This window comes from Simochromis diagramma, unplaced genomic scaffold (assembly GCF_900408965.1).
Source record: "Simochromis diagramma unplaced genomic scaffold, fSimDia1.1 OVJJ01000596.1, whole genome shotgun sequence".
NCBI lineage: Eukaryota > Metazoa > Chordata > Actinopteri > Cichliformes > Cichlidae > Simochromis > Simochromis diagramma.
This window is the reverse complement of record NW_024387245.1, coordinates 24,914,177-24,934,882: the sequence shown is the minus strand read 5'-3', so window position 1 is coordinate 24,934,882 and position 20,706 is coordinate 24,914,177. Positions and strand designations below refer to the sequence as shown.

Below are 20,706 nucleotides of genomic sequence, written 5' to 3'. Positions count from 1 at the left end.
CTCTGCTTTTCACTCGCCCACTGTTTGGTATATTTATAATAGGGAGCTAATTTCTGTTGTTTAATTGTTGCTGCAATTTCAATGAGGTAAAAATCGAACTGCAACAAAGAAAAATGTGTCATTGTGAAGGTAAAAGGCTTTTGGTGGAATTTCCCCTGCAGAGTTTGTTTAACATTGCACTGAAAAAAAGGGATCATTCATCAGAAAGCTGTAGGTGTGCTGCAAGTGTTTTCTGCTCTGATAGGACTACCACAGAGATATTATGCCTGTGCCAAGATATACAAAGGACGGGTGCAGGGTAAATGTCATCCAAGGTGGCATTTTATTATTTGTGTATCATGGCACAGGTGTGAAAGTGCTGTGGTAGGCCCCGGGGCAGGTTTATTTTTGATCCCAAACCGCCCCCCCCCAACACACACACACACACACACACACACACACACACACACACACACACACACACAGAGCTATAAACTCAAACCATTTTTTTTTTTATCAACTCAGGTCCCACAACCAAAAAACAGCAAAAATAAGAGAAGCCCAATAACCACTGCTATTTATTTTATTCAGTGGAGTGTAAATGACTCACTAAATATTTGCAGAACTAAAAATTCAATTCATAAGAAAGAATTATACACTGTATTAAAAATATTAGGTCATGACATATAGGGATGAGTATTGATAAGATTTTCACAATTCCGATTCCATTTTCGATTCTGTTTAACGATTCGATTCTTTATCGATTCTCTTATCGATTCTTTTTAAAAAAAGGAGAACACTAAGGTCGAATAGCTTAGAACTTTGTTTTATATCTTCTCTTTGAACAAGATAGAAATTTAGGAGTAACATGGCCTTACAAACCCAACAGTGAGATCTTAAGAGATCCACAGCCTACGGCTCTTCAATGGGGTGTCACAGGAAAAAAATTGTAAATGTAAAATAATAAAATAAATATTCTTCTGTAGCAATAACAAAGTATAACATAAATTATTCTGTAGCAATTATACAAGAATATCCAGTAATGTCCCTGCCTACAATTAAACACATTCACTTACCGAAAATCGGGGGCAAGCCTTTTACCACAAACTTAGTCACTGCTCGGTGACATTCGTCTATCCTGGCCTAAAAGGAGACGCTACCGGTAGACTGCAGTGAGAACTGCCAGCATCTGAGCCAGCCAGACTCTGGACTCTTGGACTCTTAAAATGTGCCCACTATACTGTAACACTGTGAACAGAAGCATCCAGTCTAATGTGGAGGTTTGACCGGGCGCTGGGAATTGTACCTGTGTGCCTGAGTGATGTACAGAGATATTTCTCAGTCTGTGTGTGTGGTACCTAAAAACTTGACCAGCAGTGAATGTGGGTATTTCCTCAGGTGCTCCATGTAGATCTTCAGGTTGCCCAGAAGGAACTTAATTTCCCTTTTGTTCTGAGTCTTTAAGAAGAAGCGTTTATCATTCCTAAAAGTTGAAAAACACGGTGTCAGTATATCTCTCTCTTATCAGTGACCAGAGATGGGCAGTAACACATTACTTGTAACAGAACACAAAATAATTTTTTTTGTGTGTTTACACTCACTCTTTCAAATAGATGCAAGTAAATCGGATTACAGTAATGCGTTACTTGTAACGTGTTACTGTAATCCGATTACTTTTTTCAAGTAACAAGTAAAGTAAGGGATTACTATTACAAAAACGGTAATTAGATTACCGTTACTTTCCCATAGGAACGCTGCGTTACTGCGTTACTAAAACTGTGATTTTTTTGCGAGAATGTCTCATGACAGTGACCTAAGCAAGTGCGAGGTTCGTGACAACAGCTGTGTGCAGATCAACAGTGGATAATATATCGAGTGCGGGAGAGAGTATGAGCGTGCAGCGTTTAAAGCGTGGAAGTACTGACCTTACTTTAAGTTTGATTCCATAAAAAGTGACAAAAACATTAGCGTCCGTTGTGCGTGGGAAGAAAACTTCTTTTTACAGCGAAAAAACCCCTATACTTCCGAGCAAGCACCGAGTGCACAACGACGTAATGGGAAACTCACAGAGAAACTCGCGGATTCTTCCACTGACCGCTGCGGCACACCTGCACCAGGGTGAACCTCCGCCTACCCCACTCCTGCTTTACAGGTGAAAATAGAGCAACAGGACCGCTAGTCTTTGATGTTATTTATTTTCAGCTGTGTTTTACTTGCACCTATTTGAAAGAGTGAGTGTAAACACACAAAAAATTTATTTTATGTGCTGGAATGTGCAGAAAATAAGTTTAAATATTAAACAATTTTCTTCCAGTCAGAGAATGTTGCATATAATTACATTTTTGCTTGATGCATAAAGTTAAAAGATTAAAACTAATAAAACAAGTTTTTAAAAGAGACTTTTCCATTTGATTTTGTATGATGGATTATGCAGAAAAAGTAGAATTGGGCTGAAAGATCTATCGCTTTATCACCTATTCAGGTTGTAAATCGTGTTTTTAAAAAGTAACTAAGTAATTAAGTAATTAATTACCTTTGAAAATAAGTAATCAGTAAAGTAACGGGATTACTTTTTTGGGGAAGTAATCAGTAATTAGTTACTGATTACTTTTTTCAAGTAACTTGACCAACACTGTCAGTGACACACGTGGACTCAAAAAACAATATGATATTATCACAATGTTTTTTTGAGTTGAGTTGAACATCTATCAGAATTTGAAAAGAATAAGAATTTTAACAATCTAATTCATCTAACTTTGCTTATATAATTTAAAATAATGAAATCCAAATACAAGTTATGAAGGTGATGCGAGAGTCTGTAACCAACAAGAACATTTGCACTATTATTTACGGTATTATCATATTGTTAATATGATAATAATGGCTGTACATCTCTCTGGAAGCTCTTAAGATGAGCTGGAAAGCTTACCAGAGGGCAGTAAAGACCGCCAAAAACTCCTTTTTTTCTCACCTTATTGCTGTTAATTCACATAACCCTCGTGCTTTGTATAATACCATAAATTATGTATTGAATACAGAGGATCATGTTCTTTTGCAGTCTTCTGAGGTTATGTGTAATAAGTTTCTTAATTTCTTTGTGGATAAGGTTGCCAGTTTCAGACCCTCCACTTTATCTTCTGGTGACCCGGCTGTGGATGTTCCCTGTTCAAATTTGTGTATTGCTTTCCAACCAATTGTTCTACCTTAACTAGAGGAGGTTGTGTTAAATGCTAAACCGCGTGGTTCTCCGAATGATGTTGTTCATCCCCGTTTTCTCAAAAAGGTGTTTCCTACTGTTGGACCACATATTCTGAACATAATTAATACCAGCCTCTTGTCAGATCAAGTACCAAGCGAGTTTAAGCATGCAGTTATTCATCCCTTAAGAAGCCAGGCTCAGATATTTCAGTTATGTCAAACTTCAGACCCATCTCTAAACTTCCTTTTCTGAGTAAGATCTTGGAAAAGATTGTTCACGCTCAGCTGATGGATTATCTAAATAACTCTCAAATGTTTGACATTTTTCTTTAAGCCATTTCACAACACAGAGACAGCTCTCATAAAGGTTATGAACGACACTCTGGTAGCGATGGACTGTGGTAAACATGCAGTGCTTATATTACTGGATATGACTGCTGCATTCAACACAGTGGACCACGACCTGCTGATCTCTTAATTCCAGCATTGTGTGGGCATTTCTGGCTTGGCTCTCCTGTGAATAAAATCATATCTCTCAAACAGGAGCTTCTGTGTTAAGTTGGGCTCGTCATCGTCCTCTGTGGCCCCTCTGTCGTGGGGTGTACCACAGGGATCTATTCTTGGGCCATAACTGTTTTCGTTGTATCTCCTGCCACTGGGAGCGATCTTTCGAAAACACAAAGTCTCATTTCATCTATATGCTGATGATTGCCAGCTTTATTTTCCTTTCAGTCATTCTGATAGCTCCCCAATTAGACTCCTGCTTGATTGCCTTAGTGATGTTAAGTCATGGATGGCTCTAAACTTTTTAAATTTTAATGAACGTAAAACGGAAGCAATTCTGTTCAGCCCGAATTGTACCTCTGATACCCCTGATGTCGACCTTGCTGCTCTGGCCCCTCACCTGAAGAGCTCAATTACACATGAATGGGTGGTGAAATCATCATTCTATCATCTCAGGCATCTGTTGAAGGTCAAACCTTTTCTTTCAAAGTGTGATTTGGAGACTGTTATCCATGCTGCCTGCAACTAGCACAGAATGCTGCGGCACGGATTTAAACTGGTAGAAGGAAATTTGAGCACATTACTCCAGTTCTGGCCTCCCTGCACTGGCTTCCAATTGAATTTAGGATTTATTTTAAACTCCTTCTATTAGTTTTTAAATCCTTAAATGGTCTGGCATCTGCATATTAGTCTTATTTGCTGAAGCCCTATCTCCCCACTCGTTCGCTTCGGTCAGCTGAGCAGCTGTTGCTCTCAGTCCCCAAATCACGGCTGAAACTGAGGAGACCGAGCATTCTCTATTGTGGCTCCAAAGCTTTGGAATAATCTTCCTCTTCACAAATGGCAATCGACATCAGTGCTGGTTTTTAAATCCAGATTTTTAAATCCTGGCCTTTGGCTCAGTGGTTAACTGACTTGAATTTAATTATATTTTATTGTTATTACTATGTTTATTATTTTATTATATTTATTATTCTTATTGTGTCTCTTATATTTCTGTTGTTCAGCACTTTGGTCAGCCTTGTGTGTTTTTAAAGTGCTATATAAATAAACTATGATGATGATGATGATGATTATGATACACAGCTACTCTTAGACTGCTGCTTATATACAGTTAGGTCCATAAATATTTGGACAGAGACATCACCACAGTGAATTTCAAACAGAACAACACCGATGCAGTTCAAATGCAGACTTTCAGCTTTCATACTTAAGCACTGAAACACTTATTTCCAAAAAGGTAAAAATGTGCGGAACTAAAGCATTTTTACTACAATTTCATAGACTCAAAAGTAATTGGAAAACTTAAATAACTGACTGATGAAAAGCATAATCAGTCCCCTTTAAGCAGCATTTACTTAACTGGGCACATCTGTGTGTAAAGTTTATTACTCGGGTTCATTATTGCAGGCCCTGCTAGATTTATCTGTCTTTATCAGACTTGTACATTTTGGCAGATGATCAGCCAATTTGTTGTAACTCACGTGAGGAAGAAGTCTGCTTTGCTCTTGGAGTTGCTGATGAACTGGAGGTAGCAATTTTCAGAGCAGAGATACTGCTGATACTCCTGCTCAGTCATTCCTAAAGATCCACGCAGCGTGGCAAACACAGGCCCTGCAAACGTCTTCATTGTGAAGTCCTACACACAAACAGAAATCAAACAGGGAAGCCTTCTGCACAGTAATACATCTGAGTGCTGTCAGAGAAACACAGAGGATCCTACCTTATGGATCTGAGTGACCTCCAACCTGAAATCTTCATCTGTCAGTTCATTCTAAAGCATAAAAAGAAACAAAAGCAAGTCACACAGAAAAACAGGACAACTGACAAAATAGACTTATTAAAAGTTATGTGTGTACAGCAGAGATGGGCACTGTAATCCGATTACTTTTTTCAAGTAACGAGTAAAGTAAGGGATTACTATTGTAAAAACGGTAATTAGATTCCCGTTACTTTCCCATAGGAACGCTGCGTTACTGCGTTACTAAAACCGTGAGTTTTTTGCGAGAATGTCTCACGACAGTGACCTAAGCAAGTGCGAGGTTCGTGACAACAGCTGCAGATCAACAATGGATAATATATCGAGTGCGGGAGAGAGTATGAGCGTGCAGCGTTTAAAGTGTGGAAGCACTGACCTTATTTTAAGTTTGATTCCATAAAAAGTGACAAAAACATTAGTGTCCGTTGTGCGTGGGAAGAAAACTTCTTTTTACAGCGAAAAAACCCCTAAACTTCCGAGCAAGCACCGAGTGCGCAACGACGTAATGGGAAATTCACAGAGAAACTCGCGGATTCTTCCACTGACCGCCGCGGCACACCTGCACCAGGGTGAACCTCCGCCTACCCCACTCCTGCTTTACAGGTGAAAATAGAGCAAAAGGACTGATAGTCTTTGATTTTATCTATTTTCTGCTGTGTTTTACTTGCACCTATTTGAAAGACTGAGTGTAAACACAAAAAAAAAAAAAAATTATTTGCTGGAATGTGCAGAAAATAGGTTTAAATATTAAACAAATTTCTTCCAGTCAGAGAATGTTGCATATAATTAAATTTTTGTTTGATGCATAAAGTTAAAAGATTAAAACTAATAAAACAAGTTTTAAAAAGAGACTTTTCCATTTGATTACATTTTGTTTTGTTTACATTTTGATGGATTATGTAGAAAAAGTAGAATTGGGCTGAAAGATCTATCGCTTTATCACCTATTCAGGTTGTAATTTGTGTTTTTAAAAAGTAACTAAGTAATTAATTACTTTTGAAAATAAGTAATCAGTAAAGTAACGGGATTACTTTTTTGGGGACCAACACTGGTGTACAGTAGTAATGATAAGGCCCTAACAAAACTGTGATTTCAGACTCGTGCAGTCAGTATTTAGATTCTTCTTTTTACTTTTATAATCCTTCTTTGTATGGCAACTGTTAAAGATGGATAAAATATAAGTTAGTTAGTATATATTAGCTTAAAGTTAAAATATTCAAGTGGCTTAGATATCATTATTACTATTTTTATTTATTTATGTTACATTTGTATGTGTTGGTTTTTGGACATGCTGACTATCATTTAAACAGCCCCCCACCTCAGGTTCTGCAGGCTGCTTTCATGGCAGTCATGCCGTGAGCCAGCATCCTCTGATCAGGTCTGGGCAAGAGCATCTGGCTGCAGCCACTGTGGAGCTCCACAGTGGCCGTAAACACGTGACCTCCACAGTAACCGGAAACACGTGACCTCCACAGTAACCGGAAACATGTGACCTCCACACTTGCCGTAAACACGTAACTTTGGTTAAATCGACTGTGACAGCGAAAACTAAATTGCGTTTTTGTTACTATTGATGCTGCTGAGAAAAAAATGGTTTTAAGTGGGTTTTTTTTAACACTCTGGGTTTGTTCAAAAAAATTCACCATCCCCTAAATTGTTCGTGGCCAAAAGTGACACTTGCTGTTTCGCTGATTAATTTTTTTTTTTTACAGTACATCGCGTTGTGCGTTCTGATTGCTGTAGACCATTGTCAATCAATCTAGTCCAGTGTCTCCTGTACAGGAGCGGTCCCTAATAGGCCCACGGACCGGCCCCGGTCCGTGAGTCTTTTGGTACCGTTCCGCGAGAGTTGATCCTCCAGTGTGAAATGTATGGTTGTAGTTGTGTGTCTTATTTTGAAAGAACTATTTACGCGTTACCATAGCGACCAGAGAGCATTAAAAAGCAGAGAGGAGGATGTCACTGTCATTGTTGTTGGCGCACAGCTCAAGTCACATTTATTATTATATTTACAAAATACCACAGTTTCTTTTTTTTATTCTTTTGTTGTATTTATCCGCGACACCTTAAAGCTCGTTCCCTGAAAATATTGTCTGACATTAAAGTGGTCTGTGGCGCAAAAAGGTTGGGGACTCCTGCTGTACAGTACAGAATGCGTTTAGCTTGTCGAATTTACATAAATCTTCGATCGCTAGCAGTGTAACTCTGAAGTGCTGTACTGTATGTTTGTAAGTTTTCTCCCAAACAAACACAACAATGCCGACGAAACGTTTTGCACCCTCAAATGCACCTTTAGGTTTCATTCCATAATACTGGACTTATGTTTCTAAGAAGGTTTGAACTCTAAGAGTGTTTAAACAAAAGAGAAAAGTGTGAAAATGTTCATGCCTGTCTGAGAAAAGTGTATAAAGCATGTAGTGAGGGGTTTTACAGTCTTAACTTCTATAATAATTGTAAAAAATAAAGTTGGCTACTTCATGGATTTCACCTACCGCGGGTTATTTTTAGAACGTAACACCAGCGATAAACGAGGGACTGCTGTATTATTAATAGTAGAGTCTGGGACATCTAATTGATTAACATCGACATTGATTATTATGCACTATTATTTTTGTTCAAGGAGAGCCAAAAATATAAAACTCTCTCTCAGCTTGTTTGTTGCCAAAAATGGCCACTTTTTGTGTATGTTCACAAAATGCTATAAAATGTATATTTCTTAAAACATTTTTCTACTTTTACCGACGTGACTCTTTAAAATAGCACCAGTCCTTTTCATCAAAATCAAAATTGTATCTAAATTTTTTACTCTTTATAGCCAGTTAGGTTATATATTACCATTAACTTTTCAGATAAAACGGTGATAAAGTCCTAATGTTTTCATGAAATTTCCTTTTTTTCCCCATCTGAGCATCGGGGAAAAGGCTGTCTTGCAATTGTTGAGGTCACTAGTGTGTGCCCCATTTCTTCCAGGATCACTCTCTTTATAGGTTTTAGTGGAATCCTAGTACTGCGAAGTGGTTTCATGGTACAAAGGGATTGTATTCCAAGATCTGGGAGACTGTAGAAATGAGCAGTGATGGCCTTCCTACCATCTTTCCAGAAAAATAATTGATCTGGAAGCTGTTAGGCTGACTTACAGCAGCAGCACTTTCTGCACCTCCAAACGGTGTTTGTTGCTGTATGTGCTGCAGCTTTGAATTTTTTAATAATATATATTTTGTTAATATTTTGGCTATGGTGTCTTGTTATGAAATGTACAAGAGTAAAAGTGTTTTTAGCAGGTGCTTCAAAGCTAAGTTTGACTGGGAAACTCAAAGCTCAATAGTCTGTATCAACAGAAATTCACTGCAGCCTATGTAATATTTCATGCGTCATAATTTATTCTACTCTATCTTGCAAATACATATTTGTGTGGCAATGTCATGCACAACACACACAACTATTAGATCCTTAAGATCAAACCCGTGTCATTGTTTTGGTCCACTGCAGTGCAGTAGTCAAAAAAAAGAATAAGTGAAGTGTCCACAAATGGCCAGGATAGAGCCCAGAGTGTTAATGTTTAAAATGTATAAAAATATTATTGATTACAATTCTTTACTGTTAATATCAACAATAAGCTTTTTATTTTGAAATTACAAGTTAAAAAAAAATGCTGTTACATTTACATTTAATGCTGTTACACTGTAATCCTTTATTATAAGTATGGACACAGAATAAAGTGAACAACATTTTGAAATAAGTTTAATTGGAATTTTGTACTATGCAAAAACAAAACAAAAAAACAACAACATATTAAACAAACAAACAAACACAGCCAGTGCCTTCATTTGTCCATTACATGTCAAACATAGCACTGACCCTTAGCCCCTGCTCATCAGCTCCATGTCCTCTGCAAACTGAAAAACAAAGAGGAACAAGTCCCTTGCTCCAGTGTCTTCTTCCTCTGACATGTCTCTTAAGACCCTCTGCTGGTCCCCTTGATTTAAGGACAGATATTTGGGCATTGTTACGTGTCCACGGAAAAGTGCCTTATTTTGGACAACCCAGTGCACAGCAGGACGCAGATCTTCAACAACTGCTGGCTCCTGTGTCAGGCAAATGGGGATGAAAACATAGTTATTTCTCTGTTGCAGAACAGTTTTTTAACAGTTATTCAAATGTCACTAACCATGTAATTACACTACTGTTTAAAGTGAATACTGACCTGACTGACTTCCTGGAACTTGTGCTTTTTCAGTCTGAAAATGGGCACGTGTTGTCCTTCAAGCACAGCTTTGGCTTCCTCTCTCCAGTGTGCAAATAGCTTGCCAGAGCTACGAAGAGTAAGGCCACAGTGAGAGCATGTCATTTTCATGGACTTTCCATCAGCTGCAGTTTTATTGAACACAGAGGGTAGAGCATATGAATGTTCTAACAAAGACTCAGAAACCGAAGACAAAACCTTGGGGGGGAGACGGGGCTCCTCGAAGAGTACTGCCGGAGGAATGCGGGTCTCCTCGGAGAGTTCAGCGGGGAGCAGTCCTGATAATGGTGGCTGACTTGGCATTGAAGAATGCTGACAAGACAATAAATGCCTTGCCATATCCCCACGCCGTATGATTGTAATCTTACAGACAGGGCGGTGAAAGTGTCCTGTTGTCCTACAAGGCAGCCTGCACCGGCATATCATTTTATCTGTAAGAGAAAAAAAACAAACAAACAAACAGATGTAATTTAAATGTAGTTGTATAGAATGCAATCAATTTGTCTAACAATCAGATTGTACATGTTAACAAAAACATCCAAGCCAACCTCAATAATGAAAGCAAAATGGTATGGATCACAAAAGTTATGTCTAGGAAAGTGGTGAAAAGTAAATAAAAATATATTTTATAAAAACACTATTTTTGTTGCAGATGAATGCACTGAACTGTACAATATCAACAGCAACTTTTAAGTCAACAAAGATACTGCAGAAGTGCTTAAAAAAGTGCATATTTATAACTATAAAGTATATTTAATACAAACATACCTTTGAAAGGCAAAGCATTTTTTATATGCACACTTAGATGCTCCTCAATCTTTGCCCTGACAGTAGGGCTGAAAGTGGGGCACAGAGGGCAGTGAAAGAGTCCTCTGCAACACGTGTTGCATTCCTGCAATTCTGGCTTTAAGCCCGAATTCCAGATTGATATGTGCATCTAAAACAGAGAGAGAAACAGATAAACACCATATATACATTTAAGTTAAGGTTTTAGCAGAAATAACAATTTACAGTTGGCATGTAATAGATTTGGGAAGAAAATTCTTGAAAAAAAACACAAATATTTTACAAGACACTTTAATTTGTGAGACATGTTTCTATTGACATATAACAGTCAATTGAACAGGGGCTAACTAAAATCTGGGCAATAAAAAAAGCTGTACAGAATAGAATGACGAATAGAAGTATTGATAAATATCTAAATCTGTTTGTGACGAAATTTACAGTGTTGACGCTAACCAAAGGTGTCACAAGTACACACGTTCCTTACTACAGTTTAGATACCTCTGTTTAAAAAGCACCGACTCGACTTTTTAGTCAAGTGGAAGTAAGAAGTACAGGGTCTAAAATATAATTTATGTACAAAATATTGAAGTAATCTTGCGTCCAAAGCACGCGTGCGGGGGGCTGATTTACAAATGTACGGATTACAAAGTACAGATACGCGTGCTAAAATGTGAGAAGTAGAAGTATAAAGAAGTATACAGTAGGCACAAAAAAGTACAGCAGTAAAGTAAAGATACCAGAAAATTCTACTTAAGTACAGTATTGAAGTATTCGTTATTTCGCATCTCTGACGCCAACAATAAATCATACTCTAATGCAAAATGTGTTTTTTGCTTCTTCTCGCCCACAGAAGCCGTTAATCCAGCTCTCTTACTGAAACCAGGCCCAGGAAAAAGCATATCTGTGTGTTTCTCTGCCATGGAGCACGATGAAAAAACATTAAAATAAGGAGGAATGTTGTTGTAACGCAAAAAAAGTGGCAACATGATCATTGTAAGAAAACTAGACGATTCCTAGAATTATGAAATCACTAACGGCAAATTTATTTAAGAAAGACTTAACCAACCTTTGCGATCAACTTGCAAGACTTCCACGGTATCCATGCGTAGGTATGACGGCTCGTACTGTGGAGGTCACGTGCTTCCGGCTACTGTGGAGGTCACGTGTTTCCGGTTAGTGTGGAGGTCACGTGTTTCCGGTTAGTGTGGAGCTCCACAGTGGCTGCAGCCAGACCCTTCTCGGTCTGGGAACAGCTCGGAGCTGTCAAACTGTGGTTGAAGGAAAATTCTTATTGCATACACTAACATTGACAAGAGCCTTGGTATTTGTACTCCTTCGATAATCTCATTCAGTTATTGTCAGGATGCAATTAATCGTACTAACACAGCTTTAAATGGACTATGCACCACAAACCCTGCTGTCTGTCCCCCTACTAGCCTGTTTGTTTTAGCGAGTCTATTTGAAAGGAAAATCTACTAGTTTTGTGTTTATTTAGAATGTCTGTATTACAAATTCTTGTAATACCACCAGCAGATCACCAATGACAATAACTAAACACTGGCCTGTTTTAGCTCACATTTACACCTGTATCCTGTGAGACTTGTGTGTACCAAAGGGCTACAAAAACAAAATGCTGTCATGAGACCCTGTGGATGAAACACAAACAGAGCTGCCACACTTCTACCTGCTGAGCCAGCATACTGTGTTTAAACAGGATTAGGGTGAAGCAGCAGCAAATGGCTGCATCACAGCAGGCACTGCAGAGCTCTCTGTGGTTTAAGGTCTTGTTGAGTTTTGGGTGTGTTATTTACACACTTTCACACGAGGAAGGAAAATCACTGCCATTTCTTTAACCTACCATTTTAGATCTCACTTACAGGCTTTAAGAGTATGAGGCAGGCACTCACCACAAAACCAAAAACAAAACTAAACACAAGCCTTTCAAAATCTGAAAAAAAGAGCACTTTATATTCAGCAGGCTGGACCAGTGTTTTTACATTTTTGTGCCAAATATGTACTGGAGGCAGTATTCCACACCTGGTTTGTGTCTACAAACCAGGACAACCCTCCAGCACCTCTGGATTAATATTTTTGCTTTGATGAGATTTTCTTTGTGTGCAAAACTCCTGTCATCACTGTCAGAGCTTGATTTGTGTGTATTTTACTTACTGGACTTGTTCTGGCCTAAAAAGAAATGAATAACAGGGCGAATGTTCCACATCAAACATACACAATGTGTGATCATAAAGTTTTGTAACTTTGCCCGTGGAGCATCTGCAGCTCATTGGCTACTCATCCTAGGTAAGAGTTCAGTAACATTCATACTTTTTACGGACATTACCGAACAACCAAATGGAAAAACCTTTAAGATAAACCTGTAAATGAAAAATAAATGTACAACACTTCATCTGAAAGTCATCGACTTGCAGTTTCACAAAAACACTCTAAGCGATCTAAATAGTCATTGGTCATGCACCCAACTTCAACCATTACTCTAACCTGAGCCAGTCAAAATGTGTTCTCTCCAGTCTTGTCGATCAGTATATAAAAGTGTACTTGGGTAACACATTAGCAGCAGACTCTTCACTTCCCTGATCTCACTTATTTCTGAAAATTTGGGGAGCAGAATGTAGAACAAACAATGGACCGTGTTTTTTTTTAGGTGACAAAGCACAAAACGACAAACAGAAATCCAAAAATGGGCAAGATGAGGAGGGGGAAAAAAAGAGACCTCTAGTCAGAACAGAAAACAAAACACCTCCTCTGCACAAAGAGCACGTAAATGTCCACATCACAACATCATGAAGCACGTGACAAGCAACAGGGGTGGATAAGGGGTGCAACAGGGCTGGGTAATCATAAAGTAAAAACAGAAACGAAAGGCTCAAAAAATGTCTCATGAAATAAAGCAGAAACACTAACACTACCAGAAAAAATGCAATCAAGATTTGCCCTGAACTTCTTAAACCCCTGGATGTTATAGGGCTGACTTGGTTGCCATTCCTCTGCAGCATTGCTCAGCGATCTGGGGATGCACCTCTGGATTAGCCCATCGTTAAAAAGGGGGACACAAGAGTCTGCTCAGGGAAAGTCTGTTCCAGGCTACTGGAAAGGAGAGTTTGTGTATTGGTCAAAGCTTGGATGCAGAAGAAATAATGTGGTTTTGGTCCTGGTTGAGGAACACTGGACCTGCTCTTCATCCTCTTGAGAATGTTCAAGTATGCTTGGGAGTTTGTCCAGCTAGTCTGTATGTGTTTTTTTGGACTTGATCGTGTCCCTCGGGGTATCCTGTGGAAGGTGCTTTAGCAGTAATGGGTGTCTGGCCCTTTCAACAGTGTAAAACTGTTGCTAGAGCTTGGTCACATTGCCAGTAATAAATTGGACTTGCTCCCAGTGGGTGGTGGACACCACCAGGGCTTTCCTTTGTCACTGACTGTCAATAATTTTTATGGACATAATTTACAAGCAGAGCCAAGTGGAGGAAGGGTTCTACTTTGGTGGCTACAGAATCTCATCTCTGCTTTTCATGGACAATGTGGTCTGTGGGCTTCATCAGGCAGTGGCCTCCAGTTCGTCATAACTTAAGATGTAGCAAGGAACGGCTTTTAACCCCACAACATAGGCTTCCATGTAACGGCAGCTCCCGAGAAATATAATTACACCTCGGGTCAACATAGCTTACAATGACTGAAAGGCATGGAGGGTTAAGAGGGGTTCAGTTTATGTCATAAGTTAGGATGTAGATTTCTTGCAGAAGTCTAAATCAAGCTTGAATTTGAAGTGGTGAAAGTAAGAGTTAGCACTTTCACAGAAAGATGAGACAGAGGGAGGAAGAGATGTTGACACACCAGAATACATTGAAGAAACAAAGAATCCATCTACACCGTAAAAAAAAAAGTAAAATAAAAGTATTTTACGCTGTATTTTACAGTTTTGTACAGTTTTTCTAGAATATCCTTAAATTCACATAAATAGACTGTGATTTTAGATTTCAAATGTAAAATAACATAAAATCACTGTAAATGTAATAAAACATAATTTTCTTGTTTTTTAAATATATTTGTCTGTACATATGCATATTTAGATTGTTAAAATACATTCACAAATGTATCATAATTTCACAAATGTTGGTCCGTTATTTGACAGATTGAACTGTTAAATTCAAATGTAATACTATGGAAAAATATATAAAATGATTCTAATAAACTTTTTTTACATCAAGTAATGTTATTTAGGGCAATTGTGGCTCAAGAGTTGGCAGTTCGTCTTGTAATCAGAAGGTTGCCGGTTCGAGCCCCGGCTCGGACAGTCTCGGTCGTTGTGTCCTTGGGCAAGACATTTCACCTACTGCCTACTGGTGATGGCCAGAGGGGCCGATGGCACGATATGACAGCCTCGCTTCTGTCAGTCTGCCCCAGGGCAGCTGTGGCTACAACTGTAGCTGCCTCCACCAATGTGAGAGTGAATGGATTGTAAAGTGCTTTGAGGGTCTCAAAAAGCACTATATAAATGAAATCCATTATCATTTAAACCAACTGTTAACTGCATATTTCTGTACATTTAAGTAGTATTATTCATATTGCTGCATTCATTGACCTTGTTTATAGGTAATTTCATTGTTTAATCACATTAAAATGTCCCTAATTTAATGTGTAATAGCACTTGAAAAAGGCAAAATCCCATGTAAAATTAGGGCAACAAACTGCATTGTCATTACTGAAAATAACTGTATTTTCATGAGAAAGTTATTTTCTGTTATTTTACGGTGTTATTTTGGCGCCCCAGCTGCTGGAATATTACTGTTTTTTTAGGATTTTTTTTTTTACAGTTTAATAGAAAAAAAGACAGGAAACAAAAATAATACTCACCATTAGACTAATCATAAAGTAAAAATAGGAATCAAAGTCTCAAAAATTTCACTGGAAATAAAGCACTCATAATTATGGAAGCCCGTTTCCGCCACTAAAAAAAAAAAAAAAGCTAGTATCCATAACTCGAAATTTCGAGTTACTTTTCTCAAAATTTCGAGTTAGCTCTGCCAATCAAAAATATACGTGAATGAGGTCGCTTTCTTGTTACCCGGAAGCATATGGCGCAGGACCGCGCACTCAAAAACGGATCCCAACAAATTAAAGTATGTTTGCTGATAGTAACACCATGTGATTCAGCTAATAACACAGGGATTTCATCATTTGTGAAGCCAGGCTGAAAACACTCAGCAATCTGTGCATTCACGACTGGATGTAATACCGGTAGCTTAGCTGTAGCATTTGTAGCTGAGGGCTTCAGCTTCCGGGTAACATGGAAATGACGTCATTCACGTAGATTACTGATTGGCAGCGCTAACTCGAAATTTCGAGTTGCTTTTCTCAAAATTTTGAGTTAATATGTCAAAATTTCGAGAAAATAACTCGAAATTTCGAGAAAATAACTCGAAATTTCAAGATAATAACTCGAAATTTTGAGTTATGGATCCTTTTTTTTTTTTTTTAGTGGCGGAAACGGGCTTCCATACATAATCAACATCAATCACCATAGGAACCCAGAAACCAGAAGTTCAAAACTTTAAACATTCAGAGTCATAATAAAACCCTCACAGAAGTCCAAACTCAAATATATTCACTGGAAATTCAAAACTATGAGGAACAGGACAAGTTTTACTCTTCTCATTTCACATTTTCCATTTATTCCTTTTTTAATATCCTAGTTACTCTCACAGTCACAGTCCTTCTTTCCATAAACCGTCAGTCTGACCAGCCTGCCCTGCTGCTTTAAAAAACATACTGAAATTCAGTATGAGTGCAGGGTATCCAGTGATGAAAGTTATTACATTTACATGAATATCATCATGTAAATATTCTGATATTTATGTTCACATTTTCCATTCTTGAATTTAACAGATTCATTCTGTTGTAAAATCATGTTTTTTTTTTTACCAACTAAAGCTTATTTCTAAGGTCAAACCTTATATTTTAATAATTTTGAGAGTGTTATACCTGCTTTTATTTGAGCTCAACCCATTTAGGATTGATTTTAAGGCTTTCCTGTATGTTTTTAAATCCTTTAATGGGTTTGCACCACCATAGTCATAGAAAGAATTGTAGGTATTTAGGTTGCATGATCTATTACATTTTTCTGACCATTTAGACATCAAAGCATTTAGGCTTGTGTGTAAGACTTTTTGGAGTAGCTTTTATTTTATTGTATAAATTAGCTTCAAAAGATTGGATTGGAGAAATACACTCAGTAGTTCCCACTCCTACACTTTAAATATAGCAATTCCCACTTAAAGTGTATTTTCTCAACCAACAGATATGACCACAAGTCATGACTGTGGCTTCTAAACACCAGTGTTGGGAAGGTTACTTTTAAAATGTACTCCACTACAGATTACAGGATACATGTCCCAAAATGTATTTTTTAACGTATTCCGTTACGTTACTCAATGAGAGTAACGTATTCTGAATACTTTGGATTACCTATTATATTATTGTGTTTTTTACAACTACATGAATGTACTATTGCTGTGTGATTTATTACTATTACAGAAGGTTACTCGCCATACCAATACCAACTACATTTTTAAATCTTAATATAGAATGAGTAACAGTAGGGTGGATATTAGGTAAGGCTGCACTTTTTGCAGCAATCTCGTAAAAATATTCCGCGCGTATATAAAACAGGTCCGCGGCTCCGAACTGTAGTAAAGGGACCTCTGGCTAATACAAGTGAGTTAACCACTGAGTCAAAGGCCAGCGAATAAAAATGCGTTTTTAATCTGGATTTAAAAACCAGCACTCATGTTGATTGCCATTTGTGAAGAGGAAGATTATTCCAAAGCTTTGGAGCCACAATAGAGAACGCTTAGTCTCCTCTCAGTGTCAGCCATGATTTGGGGACTGGGAGCAACAGCTGCTCAGTTGACCGGAGCGAACGAGTGGGGACATAGGGCTTCAGCAAATCAGACAAATATGCAGGTGCCAGATCATTTAAGGGTTTAAAAACCAATAAAAGGAGTTTAAAATGAATCCTAAATTCAATTGGATGTCCTAAAATGTACACCGTAGTCGGGTTCCGTGTCGGGCTCGTAGCCGAAAACTAGCTTTACTTTGTTGTCTGGGTCAACTTTGCTAGCGAGAGACAGAGAGAGGCGTTGAAAGGCTGCTCCAAGGGAACTTATTGTTTCGGAGGAAAACACAAACACAGTGTACAGTCGAGTCTTAATAGCTTACTTACAACTGGGCTACACTGCCCATGAGGCTACATTCTTTAGGGCTATGCCTGTAACACTGCCTATTGCCTTCATATTAAATAATTTTTTGAACAATCATTTTTAAAAAAATTTCTTCATGTCATTATGCGGGCTGCAAGTAGAGGTGACATGAGCTGCGAGATTGAGACACAGACATTAGAGCCTCTTAATGCGTGTTTTGTTTGGGTTTCCACCGGCTTCAACAAAGTAACTGTATCCTGAATGCCACCTTTTTAAACGGTAACTGTAACGGAATACAGTTACTCATATTTTGTATTTTAAATACTTAATGCTGGTACATGTATTCTGCTACTCCCCAACACTGCTAAACACCATGTTTACCATGTTTATTCAAACATTTTTGTAGAACCATATATTGACGTACAACCGCACACTTAAAAGTCATTCACTTAGTTTTTCAGTCAGTCCTACTAACTCCAATCTACCCTGTCTGGCCCAAAGTGCTCAAATTGCAGGACATTCTTTCAGTTTGTGGTGCACAGAAAATCCTTTTCCTCATACGCAAAATCTTGACTAATCTGGCTCTGTCAGATTATAATTCTGCACTCCCTGTACTCAAACCGGGCTCCTAACTGGGAGACCAGTTTGCGGTTGCTGTGTTAAATCAACCGCAACCGAAAACATCATTAGATGGACAGACTTATTTTGGTGAGGCACTACAACTGAGATGAGTAGGCACCTACTGTAAGCTAATCGGATACGGTGGGAAGGTCCTTTCCTTCTTTGAGTCATTGACTAACATACAGGGAGTGCAGAATTATTAGGCAAATGAGTATTTTGTCCACATCATCCTCTTCATGCATGTTGTCTTACTCCAAGCTATATAGGCTCGAAAGCCTACTACCAATTAAGCATATTAGGTGATGTGCATCTCTGTAATGAGAAGGGATGTGGTCTAATGACATCAACACCCTATATCAGGTGTGCATAATTATTAGGCAACTTCCTTTCCTTTGGCAAAATGGGTCAAAAGAAGGACTTGACAGGCTCAGAAAAGTCAAAAATAGTGAGATATCTTGCAGAGGGATGCAGCAGTCTCAAAATTGCAAAGCTTCTGAAGCGTGATCATCGAACAATCAAGCGTTTCATTCAAAATAGTCAACAGGGTCGCAAGAAGTGTGTGGAAAAACCAAGAAGCAAAATACTTGCCCATGAACTGAGAAAAGTCAAGCGTGCAGCTGCCAAGATGCCACTTGCCACCAGTTTGGCCATATTTCAGAGCTGCAACATCAGTGCCCAAAAGCACAAGGTGTGCAATACTCAGAGACATGGCCAAGGTAAGAAAGGCTGAAATACGACCACCACTGAACAAGACACACAAGCTGAAACGTCAAGACTGGGCCAAGAAATATCTCAAGACTGGTTTTTCTAAGGTTTTATGGACTGATGAAATGAGAGTGAGTCTTGATGGGCCAGATGGATGGGCCCGTGGCTGGATTGGTAAAGGGCAGAGAGCTCCAGTCCGACTCAGACGCCAGCAAGGTGGAGGTGGAGTACTGGTTTGGGCTGGTATCATCAAAGATGAGCTTGTGGGGCCTTTTCGGGTTGAGGACGGAGTCAAGCTCAACTCCCAGTCCTACTGCCAGTTTCTGGAAGACACCTTCTTCAAGCAGTGGTACAGGAAGAAGTCTGCATCCTTCAAGAAAAACATGATTTTCATGCAGGACAATGCTCCATCACACGCGTCCAAGTACTCCACAGCGTGGCTGGCAAGAAAGGGTATAAAAGAAGAAAAACTAATGACATGGCCACCTTGTTCACCTGATCTGAACCCCATTGAGAACCTGTGGTCCATCATCAAATGTGAGATTTACAAGGAGGGAAAACAGTACACCTCTCTGAACAGTGTCTGGGAGGCTGTGGTTGCTGCTGCACGCAATGTTGATGGTGAACAGATCAAAACACTGACAGAATCCATGGATGGCAGGCTTTTGAGTGTCCTTGCAAAGAAAGGTGGCTATATTGGTCGCTGATTTGTTTTTGTTTTGTTTTTGAATGTCAGAAATGTATATTTGTGAATGTGGAGATGTTATATTGGTGTCACTGGTAAAAATAAATAATTGAAATGGGTATATATTTGTTTTTTGTTAAGTTGCCTAATAATTATGCACAGTAATAGTCACCTGCACACACAGATATCCCCCTAAAATAGCTAAAACTAAAAACAAACTAAAAACTACTTCCAAAAACATTCAGCTTTGATATTAATGAGTTTTTTGGGTTCATTGAGAACATGGTTGTTGTTCAATAATAACATTATTCCTCAAAAATACAACTTGCCTAATAATTCTGCACTCCCTGTAAGAGGACAGCTAGCAGAAACCATGACCCACAAAGACTGGAACTTACAGGAACTGCTAAAGAATTGTTGACTGTAGATGGAAATTTCTATAATTTCAGAGATCATATGTTTCTGTGTCTACTGTTTCCATGAAATGACTTGAAATACTGAAAGTGAGCTAAAAATAAAACACAATAACAGATGAAGACTAACTAAACACATCTGTAACATGGTTGCTCTGCAACCTGTAAACTCAGTTCAATTCAATTAAATGTATTCATATTGCACAAGTAAGCCTGCAGTCTGGGAGCAAAGTGCTCTAATGGGGTGATACAGTAAGGTCATTAAGATAAGATTTTCAGGGCTGAGTAAAATAACTTCAATGCCCTCTTATTCATCAGAGTACATGTTACACAAACATTTTATTCATAGACTGCGGTCTCAGGACATTCCCCGTTCCATCAGTTCGTACTGAGCTTGGAAAGAAGACATTAAAGAAGGATTTGAAGCTCATTCAGTTGATTTCAATTGACTTCAAAAGACGTACAAATGGTTTTGTGAAATCATCACTGGGAACTTGTTTTTGTCTTTGGTATGACTATGTACATTAGACAAATTTACTTATTTTATTGTTTCTTTTATTTTTGTAATTTTAATACATTTGTCTAGAACAGCCATTCCTC

The 20,706-nt window shown here is 38.4% G+C and overlaps 2 protein-coding genes across 12 annotated transcripts in view; both read right to left on the bottom strand.

Annotated features, from left to right (window-relative positions):
• pip5kl1 (phosphatidylinositol-4-phosphate 5-kinase-like 1) overlaps nt 1–20,706 on the bottom strand; it is a 71,290-nt gene that overhangs the window by 14,830 nt on the left and 35,754 nt on the right. For 8 of the 9 annotated variants that reach the window (XM_040000268.1, XM_040000270.1, XM_040000272.1 and 5 more), the window contains 3 exons: nt 5,405–5,455; nt 5,166–5,320; nt 1,338–1,462 (listed from right to left, as the gene is read on the bottom strand). In XM_040000268.1, coding sequence (XP_039856202.1) covers nt 1,338–1,462; nt 5,166–5,320; nt 5,405–5,455 — 331 coding nt within the window. Of the gene's footprint in view, nt 1–1,337; nt 1,463–5,165; nt 5,321–5,404; nt 5,456–20,706 lie in introns of those variants that run through there. The other variant, XM_040000274.1, reaches the window with a different exon arrangement.
• Nucleotides 9,070–11,570, bottom strand: LOC120714186. 3 transcript variants are annotated; one of them, XR_005691362.1, is made up of 4 exons: nt 10,452–11,570; nt 9,870–10,114; nt 9,645–9,753; nt 9,073–9,525 (listed from the first exon to the last, which is right to left on the bottom strand). XR_005691362.1 is itself a non-coding variant. In XM_040000275.1 (3 exons), exons 1-3 carry the CDS (start codon nt 10,618–10,620, stop codon nt 9,301–9,303), a joined length of 864 nt encoding a protein of 287 aa, XP_039856209.1. In that variant the 5' UTR covers nt 10,621–11,570; the 3' UTR covers nt 9,070–9,300. The 3 variants fall into 3 exon arrangements, 1 of the variants encoding a protein (XP_039856209.1); XR_005691364.1 differs by having other exon boundaries at nt 9,882–10,114; XM_040000275.1 differs by having other exon boundaries at nt 9,070–9,525; nt 9,645–10,114.

Excerpts from the sequence above, each read along its gene's own strand:
- LOC120714186 (XM_040000275.1), bottom strand. The coding sequence starts at position 10,620 with ATGCACATATCAATCTGGAATTCGGGCTTAAAGCCAGAATTGCAGGAA. Across the intron at positions 10,115-10,451 it reads AAATGCTTTGCCTTTCAAAG|ATAAAATGATATGCCGGTGC; the intron begins GTATGTTTGTAT and ends TTTCTCTTACAG. Across the intron at positions 9,526-9,644 it reads AGTTCCAGGAAGTCAGTCAG|GAGCCAGCAGTTGTTGAAGA; the intron begins GTCAGTATTCAC and ends TGCCTGACACAG.